General features: G+C 51.5%; 3 protein-coding genes across 3 annotated transcripts; all 3 read right to left on the reverse strand.

Annotated features, from left to right (window-relative positions):
• Positions 1–3,664: 3,664 nt before the first annotated feature.
• On the reverse strand, positions 3,665–4,243 carry MIND_01168500 (uncharacterized protein; the record flags this gene model as incomplete). The annotated part of the gene is made up of 2 exons (XM_037368205.1): positions 3,665–3,919; positions 3,977–4,243. 2 exons carry the CDS (start codon positions 4,241–4,243, stop codon positions 3,665–3,667), a joined length of 522 nt encoding a protein of 173 aa, XP_037215131.1.
• Positions 4,244–4,909: 666 nt separating this feature from the next.
• Positions 4,910–9,134, reverse strand: MIND_01168600 (Alpha-L-arabinofuranosidase B domain protein; the record flags this gene model as incomplete). The annotated part of the gene is made up of 13 exons (XM_037368206.1): positions 4,910–5,187; positions 5,231–5,445; positions 5,597–5,688; positions 5,737–6,169; positions 6,217–6,497; positions 6,554–6,647; positions 6,977–7,456; positions 7,633–7,967; positions 8,015–8,042; positions 8,095–8,410; positions 8,466–8,516; positions 8,563–8,614; positions 8,661–9,134. 13 exons carry the CDS (start codon positions 9,132–9,134, stop codon positions 4,910–4,912), a joined length of 3,129 nt encoding a protein of 1,042 aa, XP_037215132.1.
• A 1,870-nt stretch (positions 9,135–11,004) lies between these two features.
• Positions 11,005–13,680, reverse strand: MIND_01168700 (uncharacterized protein; the record flags this gene model as incomplete). The annotated part of the gene is made up of 8 exons (XM_037368207.1): positions 11,005–11,560; positions 11,609–11,775; positions 11,828–12,083; positions 12,129–12,444; positions 12,496–12,677; positions 12,727–12,890; positions 12,943–13,534; positions 13,577–13,680. The coding sequence occupies 8 exons, from the start codon at positions 13,678–13,680 to the stop codon at positions 11,005–11,007; spliced, it is 2,337 nt and encodes a 778-aa protein (XP_037215133.1).
• Between the last annotated feature and the right edge of the window lie 292 nt (positions 13,681–13,972).

Here is a 13,972-nt window from a genome sequence, read left to right on the forward strand (position 1 = left end):
TCGCCATCAGCGAAGAAAGATTGGTAGAGATTCCATTTGTTTGTTGAGCGCGAGGGAGTATCGGTCATTCTGCCAAAGACCAACTCTTGCATACGGTCTGCGCTGAGGCCAGCTTTTTCAGCAGCGTTCTCCAGCACATCGATGACGTCCTGTACAGCGCCGTCAATGATGCTGTGTTGCTCCTTGGTGAAAGGGCCTCTTCGCTTTGGCACCTCCGAGATCTCCGGCAAAGGAGAGAGTTGCTTGGTAGGGGCCTGCGTCCAGGCGACAGGAGGCGGTGGTAGGGCAATGGAGTCAAATCCACCTTGTTCACGGAACTCCGCGAAAGTCCCTCGAAAATTTTGCGGGGAAATAGGAGGCGCAGATCCGGAGCGGGATGGCCCACTCTTCGCCTTCGCCGGGTCAAGGGGGACGGAGCCCATTCTCGCTGGCGTCGGAGGCATGCTGTCTAAAGCTGTCGCACGCTCCGCGGAGACCGGTAGTGCGGTGTGAAGGGCCGCCTTTTCTCGCCTTCTGGGCCTTGGCGGCGAGATGAGGGCAGGGTTGACGCAATCCGAGTCTGTGGCGTCGTCTTCTTGAACTCGGGAACGCGTCGAGCGGTTGTCGCAGCGATGATATCGCGACTGGAGGCACCGCGCGCGGAGAGTGGGATGGTCGTTCGCAGGCGGGTATGACGTTGATCCGCCTCTGGAACAGGAGGCGGGTCACCTCGACCACCGCCTTCTTGAAGGCTGTCACCGCTACTTTCGCCTTCGCCCCCCTCCCACTGGCGACTACCACCACCTCCGACATCCATGGGCGTGAAAGGAAAACCAGCCAGTGGCAGTGGCAGTTTTGGTGGTCGACGGACAGAGTCTTCAATGGTGGTGATGGCTGGCAGGCTGATATCCGCATCGTTGTGTTCGTTGTAATACTTGTTTTCGTTGTTGGTGACATAGTTGTTGGTGGCGAAGTCGTAGCTATCGCCGTGCTGGTAGTTGTCGACACTAGCTGGGTCTGGCATTTGGAAGTTGAGATCCGATCTGAAAGATAGCGATGGGTAACTCGGAGGTTTGCGGAGGGAATCAGAGGCAAAGAAGCTGTCGGATAATTGGGTGTAGTCCTCGCTTCCGAAGGTAAAGTCGCCCTCCAGGGCTGGGTCGGGACGCAATCGTGGACCTTCTTCGGATAACGGACTCGTGCTATATTCAGATTCGTCGTCGCCACCTCCAGACATTGCACGTTGGTCGTCTATCGGACGCTGGTTGTCCATTTTTGATATCTGGGTGAAATGTTGAGAGTATGCGTCAGTATGAAGGGAAGACTCACAAACTGAGTGATGTCGACAAAAAGTTGTGAAGAGTTGAGGCAGTCAGAGCTAGTAGTTGGTTGCAAGGAGGCCAGTTTCGTAGGAGAGCTAGAGGGAAGGGTCAGTGTTGGTTAGAACAGTAAGGATAATAGCTTGCTCACACAGCAAGACAGTAGTAAATGGTCGCCGAAAAAAGCAAAGTCGAAAAAAGTTGTAGGGCCGGTGTTCGTTGTCAGAGCTGGTGGTTGTAGTTGCAAGAAGGCCAGTTGAGATGAGCTGGGACTGCGGGCAACAGCAAGCCCAAACAGTCTTTTTGTCGTCGTTGAGCGACGCAAGAACAAGATGGGTTGTCCAAAACCAGTCTGTCTGGGTGTGGGAGGTCCCACAACCCGCTGTTGAGATGAATAAGTGAGAAATGTGAAGAGCAAATTGCTCACAGTCAGAGGAAGGGTCGTGGTGGTGGTCGTCGAAGGAAAAAGGATGCTGCACGTGCAGCCAGGGCAGCCGCCATTGAGTCCATTGAGCGGCGGGCTTAGAGAGTTAAGCTTTTACGCTTCCGCAGCCAGGAGCCAGAAGCGGCATTCAGGCGTCGTTGGAACGTGTGGTCGAAAAGAGGCCACGTCACATCCGTCACACCGCCTCCGCCCCGCCCTCGCTGTAAATTTCGCATCACAAAGATGATACGCGTTCAAGGTCAGTTCTACATGTTTTCCAATGGAAATTTCATCAGGGAGCTCAGGGAAGCCGCCCGAACACGCTTATACACAGCACTTGTCTTTCGTAGTGAGTGCCATTATGCTAGCGAAGATGTTCTTATAATCCAAAACCCTTAGTGTGACCATATCCAAGTCGATTTCAGTTCTGACCTCTGTATCATGGGTCGCCACAAAAAATACCATACGACGGAAGAACAAGCCTCAGCATGCAAGGGGTATAACAGAAGATACAACACGAGTCCTCGGTGCGTTTTACAGCAATATTCAGTCTAAATACTAGCTGACTCCAAATCACAGAGGGCAAATCATGCGCGCTCAGCACAATGCCTCCCGAACTAGTCGTCGACGTGTAGCGAAGGCTGCCGTACGTGGCCTACGAGCACCCAGCTACAAAATCGAGCTCTATGCGCGCCGTGCACTACCCGAAGCTCGGCCTCTATTTCGTCTCGGATTTCAATTGGCATTCACAATCGAAAAACTCCCCATTTCCCGATGGCTCAATGAACCACCATTCTCTGGCAGCACTCAGCCCTGTGAATACGATAGCTTGGACACTGCCGCACTGTCAGAACTCCTACACGGTGTTCGTAGCCGACTAGAGATTGTCCAAGACCGCGTCTATCTTGGTCTCTCAAATTATGGGAAGCGTGGACTGATGGATGGGCTGCGCTCTGAGATACAGAAGCGACTGGAGGTTTGGAATCGAGCACTTAGTATCCATTATGATATGGTGGAGAATCCTTACGAGGCTGTTATGTTGCAAGACTTTCTTCATTGGGAGGCTCGTACTATCTACCGTCTTTACTACCAATGTTTCAAGAGTTGAGTCCAATCATAACCTGAACAACATTCGCCTCCAACCCACCCTCCGATCGCCGTTAGACTACCTTCATTCGCCTGTACCACTGCCTCTGAACTGCCTCTGTTCGCCTTTGAGCCACCACCGGCCGCCTCCAACCCACCACTGTTCGCCTTTAGACTACCTTCATTCGCCTGTACCACTGCCTCTGAACTGCCTCTGTTCGCCTTTGAGCCACCACCGTTCGCCACGGACTACCTCTGATCCCCTCTTTTCTTCCGCACATACCGGGGAAATGTATAGATCAGCCGAGTGAAGAGCTTCCTGATATATGGTATGTCCGCCTCAGCAATATTCACAGTGGAATAACCACGAAGAATAGCTGTGAGCATGCATAAAACCCAGACACCACAATCATGGCTATTGCTTTGCTGAGGCACATTCTGAAAGTCATTAAACTTGGAGCAATAAAGCTGTTAAACCAATGTCTCACTTGGTGGAATAATGGGTGTGCAGACCATGGGACAGTGGCCGCTTTTGTATTGATTTTGTGACCATGAGCAGCAGCAAGAGCAAACATGTGAGAGGAGAGTTGCAATGTCCTGTAGGCTTAAGCACTTGCAAGTAAGTAAGTGATAACATACCTTGAAGTCAGCCTCCCAACCTTCCACCTCTGCAAAACTGTCATAGAAGAAGACCAACTTCTCTTCTACTGACACTACAGCTAAGACCCAGTGCTGCTGTGAGCGTCGATGGACAGGAATCAGCCACAAGGGTTTAGACCAGTATTCGGTTGGAGCCAAATGGTGCCAAAGGATGGCTTCATCCGACCCATATTGGACTCGATGGAGGTCCAAGGTGTCAAGCAATGCACTGGGCGATATCCTCCTCGGAGAGAAGGGATTTCATGATTGCTGTTGCAACCCCGTTGATACAGAAATTGTTCAACCACCGTGTAGGCCCTTGTAGGCGAGAGAGATCTTCGGCATCTATGAGCTGCTTTCGGCCATGGATATCAATGATAACCCGTGTTTCATGGAGGGAAGGGGAGTCTTCTTGAGAGGAAAGATACTGTTCAATGGCATGAACAAAGGTGGTGTCAACCTGCATTGGAGGCTAAAGAAGGTTGGATGAGGTCAGATGAAGGCCAACCTAACAGAAGAAAATGCATACCACAGAGGATTCCATTTGAATCACAAAGTCTTCTAGTTGAAGAACCTCTGTATTACTTTCCCCATCATTGCCATCTAAGACCTCCTGAAAGATGTCAACTGATTCAGCAGGTTCATCAGGTTCAATAATTGACAGGTCCTGTTCATCAGCATTGGCTCCTTCAAACAAAGCACCTTCTGAATCAAGCAGCTCTTCTGACTCCTCCAGCTGGTGCCTCTGGAAGCCACCTGCAGGCAAAGGCACTGCTGAGTTAACAGAGGCAATCATAGTGGATGCCCCACTATCAATACCCCTTGCCCAAGCACATTGAAGGCTCGATATATACTCTACCCTTTCTTGAAGGGGGAGGTCTAGAGTAGGGTCTAGTAGGCGTGAGAAGGTGAAGCATAACCAAAAGGCAATACCTTCATTCCCTTGAACTGCATAGGTTGCAACATTCAACTCTCTCTCAAGCCACAGCTGCATATTAGCAATTTCTGATTTAAGTCTCAACTCCTCCTCTCCACACCGATCAACAATATGAAGGTTGCGAATGCCTTGCCGAACATCTTCATCCTCAAGCCATCGTGGAGGTCGTCCCTCAGTTGGAGTTGTCCAGATGTCTTCATGTAATGAGGAGTCTTCTCGGAGTGCTGCAAGAGTGGTTGGCAATGGGCGTGGAACAGCGATCTGACAGTCTGGAGGTCGGAGAATCTCGAACTCAGAGCAATAGCCATTAAACTTCCTAAGTGCTTTGAGTAGAGCAGGTTGACGTTTCGTAATAGTTGAACGGGTTGCTTGATATAACTTGGTTCCTAATAACGGTCAGATAACAAGTAGAAGAATATATTTTTGCATCTACCCAATGGTTCCCGTCGGCCTGAGACTGCCTGATCAAGAGTTTCCCACTCTTGAAACGAGCCTATTGCCCTTCGCCGAATATTGATCTTCAGATCACGCATAGTAACAAGAAAGTCGGGCAAGCTCTGGAGGTAGCCCTTCCAGAGCAGGATAGATCTGATGGATGTTCAGAGACGAGTATAAGGCCTCTGCCTGCCTCTCTAGGTCAGCATGTGTAGCCTGCAGTTCACGAAGGAGGCGAAAGGAGTCATTAGAAGCCGTCTGATTGGAGATTGACTCCCGAACATCTCCCAGAGATTTTTCGATGGCATCAATTTGAGCTTGTAAGGCAACCACCTTATCAAGATCACGGCGGAGGCGCTTTGGAGCATCTAAACTGGGTTAGCTCAGATACAGCTACATCTGACTACTTACGGCTACGACCAGAAGTTTGGGCTGCTTTCTGAGCTGCCCATTCATCCCGCAGATCAGAAATAGGGATACCACATCTGCGTAGCAGGTTCCCAGCATCATAATAGCGACCGAACATTTTTGGATTGTTGCCGAAGTACCCAGTCACCCAAGCGGTAGAAACCGTCTGTGTTGACAAAGGCAATATACTGGTCAATGGTCCAGATGCGACGTGAGTTCTAAATTTGAATTAGGGTAAGATTGCAATACCAATAAGAACTTGCCCATTGTCCACGGGTAATTGGAATCAGCCTCCGGATACGTGACCATAGTCTTTCAACAGCTTCATGGTCAGTCAAGCCCATTCCTAGTACCATCCGTGGATTATACTGGAGTTGGCATCGCCACTCGTGGCCATAGGCATGCATGGCATTCAGAACAAACTTAATTCGTTCACGAACACCTGTCCCCAGGACATCAAACTAAATAGAACATTATCAACAGAAAGAAAAACAGATTAAAAAACCTACAAGATACTGGCTACGGTCAATAACACAGCCTACATCATATGCTTGGGAGATAGTGGCATCGGGAGGCAAAAGTTGGATCACCTCCTCAAGGAGGGCAATGATGTAGTAGTGCTGTTCACCTGGGGTGTCGATGTTGCAGCAGAAAAGTGTTTGACCATGGCGACATATCAAAGCAAAGATGCCGCTGGCATCATATCGCTTGGGATCAACCAACTTCTTCTTCTCGTTGGCAGCTGTCCAATTTTCTGCACAGCTGTCATCGAGGGTCTGCGTTGGCCTTCTTCGCTTAGCTTCGTCTACACGCCGTCGGACCTGCTCAACCTTTGCCTTCGAGACAAAGTATTGGGGCTTATAACCAATTGGGCCGTCCCCCGCGGAACGAAGGTGACGGTAGCTAAAGCATGCATCTCCTCCCAGTTGGACATCACCACCACTGGAATATATCAGCACAGAAACTCAAGACAGCATTGGAGTATGCACCTGGATAGTGGTTTTCCCCAGTCAACCCCACCAAAACACAGTGGACAGCGGTCGTGGAGCAATCGATCTGCGTGATGGGCGGTGCCAGAGGCAGGGAGGACATGACCGGAGGCGTCATTGGAGGCGGTGGCGGAGGCATTCGAAGGGACAGGAGCGGCGTCCGTAGGAGCAGTGGAGGCGGAGGTGGAGGCGTCCGAAGGGGGGACAGAAGGAAGGAGAAGGGGGCATTGGGGGCATTTGAGGCGGCGGCGGAGGCATTCGAAGGGGAGGTAGCGGCGCCACTGGAGGGAGCAGTGGATGACAGAGACCTGTCAGCTGCAGCAAGAGCTGCACTGACTCTAAGCGCTATACGGTCGCGCAGATTACTGGACCAAAGGACAGCCTGCGTGAGGCTTCGCCGAAATGGATCTGGACGCTTTGACGCCGGTCCGCTACGTAGATGATTAAGCGTTGAGTGAAGAAGGCTGAACTAATTGAACCCACCTGTGTTGATGATATATTGAAGCCCCGCCGCTCATACACAGTTTGAAGTGCATTCGCCAGCGCCGTAATCGCGTCGCAGGAGCGTTCAAACAACGCCCTGTACAGCTCTAAGAGATCGATGGATACGGCGATTCGTGGCCTTTGGGGGGATGATGGGAAGACTCCGTTTTCGACCAAGAGGACAGCTAGTGGCTTGCAGGAGCAGGTTGAGATGAAGACCCTTTGTAAATCTGTGGCCGGATCAGCTAAAATCTAGCTATGATTGAAGAAAGCATACAGCGTGGGGTAGAGACAGTCAACTGATTTGTTGATATAAGTGTCGCATGCATGCTGGCATTCATGGTGGAGCGAGGGCCCAATGTGAGTGGGTGGGGAGGCATAAGTAGCCTGCTTGAACTGGGACCATGGGCCCTCCAGAGCAGGGAGGAGATTCCCCCAGGCATCAGCAAGGTTGAAGCGAGAGACCGCAGCTCGGCGCGGGGGAAGAGGCACCTGCACCGGTTCAAAATACGGGACCGGGAGGCTATCGGTGGGCATCTCATCCACCCATTGGTCGCCTCCAGGCTCCTCGCTGGTGCTGCCGAGTGTCTGTGGACCATCCGAGATACTGTCGCCTTGAAGAAGGAGCGCAAGCTGTGATCGGAGAGCAGCCCGACGCACAGCCTGACTTTTGGTAGGCTGAATGACGCGCTTCATGCGTCCATCCCGCGCCTTGAGGGGAGTCAAATGATACTTCCCGGCACCAGAAGTGCTCGGTCTGTCGTGCCGGTTGGACGTGCGGCGCTTTGAAGGAGCGCCACTGCTGATCACCATGGCGGCGCCGCGGGAGGTTGAGGGTGTTTGACAGCTTCCGAAGGCCGCTAACGCCGTGACAGGACATCGGACCGTTGGTGGCGAGTTGAGGCGGACCATTTAGGTAGATTATATCCATACACAATATAGTACCTAACGGGTCTTACGTTTGACAGATAGTAGGTGCCCGGGGTGGATGCCGCAGTAGCAGAAAGGGCTGAAACAACCAACCAAGAAGCAGATTGTCTAGTAGCAATTGAATCGGATGAGGAGACAGCTTGTGTGCTGATGGTCGAGCCACTGTGAGCAATATATCGATTGCTGCAGCATGCTGTCGTCGCTCGGAGAGAAACAATTGAGCCGACGCTCATTGCCGGACCACTAACCAGTGAAGTAGTAGCGTAACCAGCTCCAATAATGTTGGCTTGAACAGCGTTTTCAACGGCGTCGGTGGGAAACCCGCTGGTCATCGCACCCTAGCAGCGTTTTAAGGGAAGCAATATGGTCAAGGAGTTTTTGATACCTCATAGAATGTGCCTTGAGCCCAGTTGCTACAAAAGGAGCATAAGATACCCTTATTGTTCAGAATCGAACCTCGCCAACCTGTTGTCGCCACCAACACCCAAGAGAATGGCGCCTTCTTTTTTCATTGGATTGTATCCGTCGGTGGGTCTCGGACCACTCCACATTGTTGTCAGAGTCCCCGACTGGGCGTTGCCAGCCTTGATTGCCCAGTTATTGGGTTGGCCTTTGACGATGGCCGTAATGAAGCGGCTGCTGATAGTTTTGTCGCCAGGGTTGGAGTTGCGGTTCTGGCCAGAGAAAAGTCCATTTTCAAGGTCAGCCATGACCCAAGGGCCACTTCCTGCGCCGGAGCCGCCTGCTGTACCAAAATATATGGTTTCCATATGCCCGTTGCCTGTTTTAATTTTATTTAAATGGAGTTGTCGATGCCAGACACCCTACAGACATACCAGTATCCTGAGCGTTGGTCTCTGCGTTGCCATAGTCGAAGCAGCATTGATCTAGTTTTTTTTAAGTAGAAGCCGGACAAGATGACATACGAGGCACCGTTATAGTGAGTCCCATCAAGCACCGCATATATACCCTCTGCTGCGTCGCCCTGGAACACAGGTAAGCTCCATTGACGTATTCCTAGCCGAACGTACCACTGCAATTCCATTTGTGGCGTCATTGCGGTAGCCTGTCCCAGGAGGGATGAATACACCATAGGCCTTTCGTCCATTCAATGTTACTGGTGCTCCGCCACCAGCCGCCAGGCTATCGAGTCCCTTCGCCTCTGGGCCCTGTGCGGCACCACCTGGCGGTGCCTGCGTAAGATGGTTTCCGCGACCCGTCTGGTCGTAGATAATTGTGATTAAGCAGGTTGTTCCGTTGCAGAACGAGTCTTGGGCAGCAGCATTAGCCACACCACCAGCCGAAAGTGGGGCGATATTGAGAGTAGCATTATCAGAGCCGCGTTTGAGCTGATATAACGAACCAATGAAAGAGTCGAAGAGTGCTCTGGTCGTTGCATGAGCAGCAACACAAGGAGTACCACCAGAGGCGTAGAGATCGCATGGTGCCGCGTTCACGAAAGCAAGGAGACTGAGTAAGTAAATGGCCAGTGAGCTAGGAAGCATCAGATAGGCAACAACAAGAAGAGACAAGACCAACAACAGCGACCTTTCTATTTAAGTCGCATGGATGATCAACTGATCGACACGTGAAGATTTAGAGGAGTTCGGGTTTTTGGGCCCGCACCCCCATCATCGGCTGATCGGACAACGGCACGCTCGGCAAGAGCTGTCAAATGTCATTTTGGGATTGTCGCTTTGCTCTCCGCTTCCCATGACGCCCTCTTCGCCAGACCTCCATTGTCCGCCCAATATGACTTCCCAACAAACTTTGCCACTCTGTACAAACCACCACAAACCACCATCTCTACCCCGTCTCATGATCATTCCTGATGCCTGGTAAACCGAAGGACCGCACCCTGCCGCCAAATGGCATTCCCCGACTCACTGCCGCCGACATCAATCGCAAACTACCCAAAAATAAAATGTTTGTCTCTGATGCTGGAGCGGCGGCGATAGTGGCCAAGAGCCACCTAGTATTCGACTTAGTCTATGACCACACCGCCAACCCGTCAGCCCAGGTCGATGCCATCTCACATCTCGCCCGCTACAATGTCCACCATGATCCTGACGGTCCTTGTCCGACAGGGCATTGGTCCATTGCCTGGTCAAACCACAAGGACCGCAGTAGCCCTCCCGCCATATGGAGCATCAAGTACATTCTTATGGTCTGGTGTGTTGTCTTTACATGCTCTGCACAGCTCTCTTGCTTATTCTCCTTCTCAGCACTTGTGGCTATGACCACACAAAACGAAACAGCAAGAATCGAACGGCGGCGTTCCCGCTGACGGACTGCCCTGCCCATCTCGAGATTACGGTGCATCCACCGACCGGCGCCATTCTCCGTGTCCGTGGGCTCGCCGAGCATAACGCCGCCTGCGACTCGGCGATGCTGGAGCATCGGCCTCACCAGCCAGTCGCGGCCATTGTCTACCGGACGGCGCTCGAGCCACTCAGTAGTGTAGCCCTTGTTTTTTTATCTGGATTTATTTATGTTTTTATTTTAAAAAAACTTGAATTTATTTATGGATTTTTCTCTCTGTTTCTTGCGCCACCCATCCCGCCTCCCGCCTCCCGCCTCCCGCCTCCCGCCTCCCGCCTCCCGCCTCCCACCTCCCGCCTCCCACCTCTCGCCTCCCACCTCCCGGCCTCACGGTGACGCCGAGCCACTCTCACACACACTCCGGAGGCTGAATGACAGCGTGGAGGGAACCCAGTCAAAGCTTGGTCAAAGCACTCGCCGGCCGGGCAGCCGAGACATGCCGTGACATGATGGGGGTGCAGGCCAGAACGCCAGGAGTTCGTATCCAATGGCCGTCGCAAGTTGATCACACCCTCGGACATCGTGATGCATTCGCCTTTATGGCAGCTATAAAGTAGTAGGAGAAGAAGACGAGTCAGCAGGCATCCAACTCGATTGTCGTCAAAGGGAAGGAATCATTGGCATATGGTGTGGCTTCGAGATCGCTCAATCTGAATCCCAGGCATCATAACACTCGATTCTCTATTCCGCTGACCGAAGTCGCCAGATTAAGTTGCTGTGTTCCTTTGTCGTGCTAGCAGCTTGAAGAGAGCAGACAGTTCAATAAGCATCAATGCTCCTAGTCACCCGGTGGAGCGAAAGCACGCTCGTCGCCCGACAGCTGACTTGATACAAATAGTAGTAGACCACTGGCCTAGAAACAATCTCGCAAGGAGATTATATTTCTCTAGACTCTTGGACTCCACTGCGCTCAAATGGAACAACGATCAACGGCGGAGGAACCAATAACAGCCACATCTTGAGCAATGCGATGTAACATTGGACCGAGAGAAAATGACTTGCGGCGTCGAGTGACGCCAGCGACCCGGATCGCGGGAACACCCCTCTGAAAGCTCATCGATATGTTTCGCCATGCTCGAGCCAGCTTAACGCAGTCTTTGCCTGATCGATGACATCTCGGTCGTCCTCCATATGGCTATGATGAATTCCGAGACTTGTTGGACCAGAAACACTGCTGTGGCGACTTGTTGCTGTGACAGTCTGCAGAGTACCGCCCAAGCCAGCATCCACTAGCGCTTTGCGACCAACTGTACTTCCCTTTGCCAGTTCTAAAACAGCCGCAACGATAGGTCGCCTGATACTGGGGTTCCGTTCTGCTAAGACCATTCGCAACGCTCCCAAAAGTTCAGCATTGCCCGTGATTAATGATTGCATGGAGTTGACGTTGGCCAGATTGCCAAGGAGACAGGCCGCTTGAAGGATAATGTCATCGTCGGAGGATGACTTGGTCGGACTGCTTTTTAACACGCGAGTCACATGAGCGAGGAGCACAGTCCCTCCGAATTCACGTTCCCGAGATATCATCTCCACACCACTGTCGTCCTCCGCAAGATTACGCAGGACGGCCCAAGCTTGCTCCTGCAGTGCATTATTTGGCTCTTCTAGTAATCTAGACAAGGTACATTAGTAAAATCAAGGATGTGGTCGTGCTTAGTACCTAAGGAGCCGCCGCCATCCAAAACTTTGCATAACATCACGCTTCGTCTCGTGGCTGGATTTGTGAAGTAGGTTTTTCATTGCCCATAACGAACTGAGCCTGAGGTCAACATCGTCGCTGTTGACGAGCTTGACCAGTCGTTGGACCAATCCGTCGTTGAGATAAACCTTTGGTTGTAGAATTTAGAAACCAAGTTCTGAGTTCATGAATAGCACTGACCGGTCGTAACGGTGAGAACTCATTGACAATATTGCAGACTGCAGCCAAAGCAGCGGCGGTCACCCTTCGATCTTCGCCCTCGATCGTATTGCCAATCGTTTCCCTGTTGTCACTTGCGAGTGCAATTTCCGATTGTTTTCTTTCCTCCTTGAGGAATACACGAAAAACAGCTCGGCCAAGGCCACTATCAACCAGGTTGGTTCTCAAGACAGCGACAGCACGACTCAGAGCCCGTACACACTGACAGGAAGCATATCTATCACGTGTCAGACTGTGAACTCAAGACACAAGACTCGCGCACCGAACACCCAGACTGTGATGTGTAAGACCAGCGTGTATGATGGGAAGAATCACAGTCCCGTGTTCATCAGTAATGCTCCTTCGAATAGTGTTGTCAAATAGCGCAAGCGCAGCAATGGTGGTCAGGGCAGCCTCACGCAAGCCAGCTATCGGAGTAGGTTCTTCTTCCTGCCCCTCACTTGGAAAAAATAAGAGTGAAGAAGACGCTGCGTTGGGGGGAGCCCGCTCGAAACTGTTGAGCAGTCTGACGAGCTTCGTGAGACAGCCACGTTCGTAGGCCGTGGTACAAAGGGCGGGATGGTCTGAAACCAGATTGACTGACGAAATGTGTAAGGTAGACCAAAATTGAGAGTGGTACCACCACGTACAGAGGATAAAACAGGCACGACTTCTGTTGTTGAGGTTTTCATCCGTGGCGGGGGTTGAAATAATACGGTTAACAACATTAATGACTATATTCGAGGAGGCTTGGACGAGAGGTGGGTCTGAGACGAAAGAAGAAGTCGTTGTATTTGTTGAGGGATAAGTAGCCCGAATGATTGAAGTCGCACTATTTAAATAGTGAGTTGAGGAGGTCTAGCGTGGGAAGAAAATGATACCAAGAGCAAGCGGCAAGTTGTAGATTCGTGGAGCGTGACTTGATGAAGGACAGGACGAGAGAGAGGAATGGTTCTCCCGTATCCATTGTACGATTCAATGTACCAACGATGGCAGCATTGTCCTTGGTAATCACTGATAACGCCCACAAAGCGGCCTCTTGGAGCTGTGAAGTTGTGCCTTAGGCTTGATGTCAGCAGAGGTGAACACATACATACCTGGGAGTCACGACCACATACAAGCTTGGTGAGTTGCCTACATATCCAGCTTCCATGGATGTCTGTGTTATTTGGGGGCACAGCGGACTTCTCCCAACCACGATTGCTCCTCATGTCTGTCTTGATGCGCTGCTGTGGGGGAATCCATTCCACCACCGTAACTCGATATGTCGTATTACGAATGGCAAGACCCAGCAGCTGAGCGATGGAAACTGCCACTGGAACCACCCTATCCTCGAGTAACGGCAGTATAACGTCCAGCGACTCCGTCTGGAACACCAAATCCAGCGCTCCTTCTGCCAAATTTCGCAAGCCAGCTGTCCTCTCCTCCATTAGCCCCCACTGGGACGGACCCACGGTGTCTGCCAGCGCACTTGTCAGTGCACGCAATCCACGCGTAAACGCCGCTCGAACAGCAGGGCCGTCCTCGAGGGTAAGCTTTGAAAGGGCGTAAAGAAAGGCTCGGGGGGCATCACATCGAAGTAGAGTGGCAAGTACGGCCTCAGAGCCGTATGATATTGACGCAATTACCTGAGCAGCCTCGATCCGCACGTCCTCACCATCGGGTGTGTCCGTCAAGCAATTTACAATTCTAGTTTCACTTAGCCTCCTTATAGGAAATCTGACCACTCACGTCTGAACAAACTCGAGGTCCTTCGAAAGCCTCAGCTTTGCCGAAGGATTTCCAATGACGCTATTTTTGACTTGTTTGAGATTTGAGAGAGAGAAAGTCATCATCGATCACAAGTTTGGTCACAAGTTTCGACCTCCTTGCATACTTGGCCGTTGACGTTCACTTGTCAGCTTCAAAGTTTACAGGAACGCTCGAAATTTCAAGTTGAATCAAGATGCGTCAATCGCATACACTATACTCATGCCTCAAGACCCCTCAACCTTGCGCTCTGACTCCGCTCTACACGCCGAATCCGGCACATTAAATGAGCGTTAAGCCTCACGGAGAGCACCAGATACGACAAGGCGTTACAAATCTAACTTTTCGAACTCTCGTTACTTTTTCGTCTCTTTCCTC

The sequence above is a fragment of the Mycena indigotica genome, assembly GCF_014461135.1.
Source record: "Mycena indigotica strain 171206Taipei chromosome Unknown Mind.scaff0011, whole genome shotgun sequence".
NCBI classification, from domain to species: Eukaryota; Fungi; Basidiomycota; class Agaricomycetes; order Agaricales; family Mycenaceae; genus Mycena; species Mycena indigotica.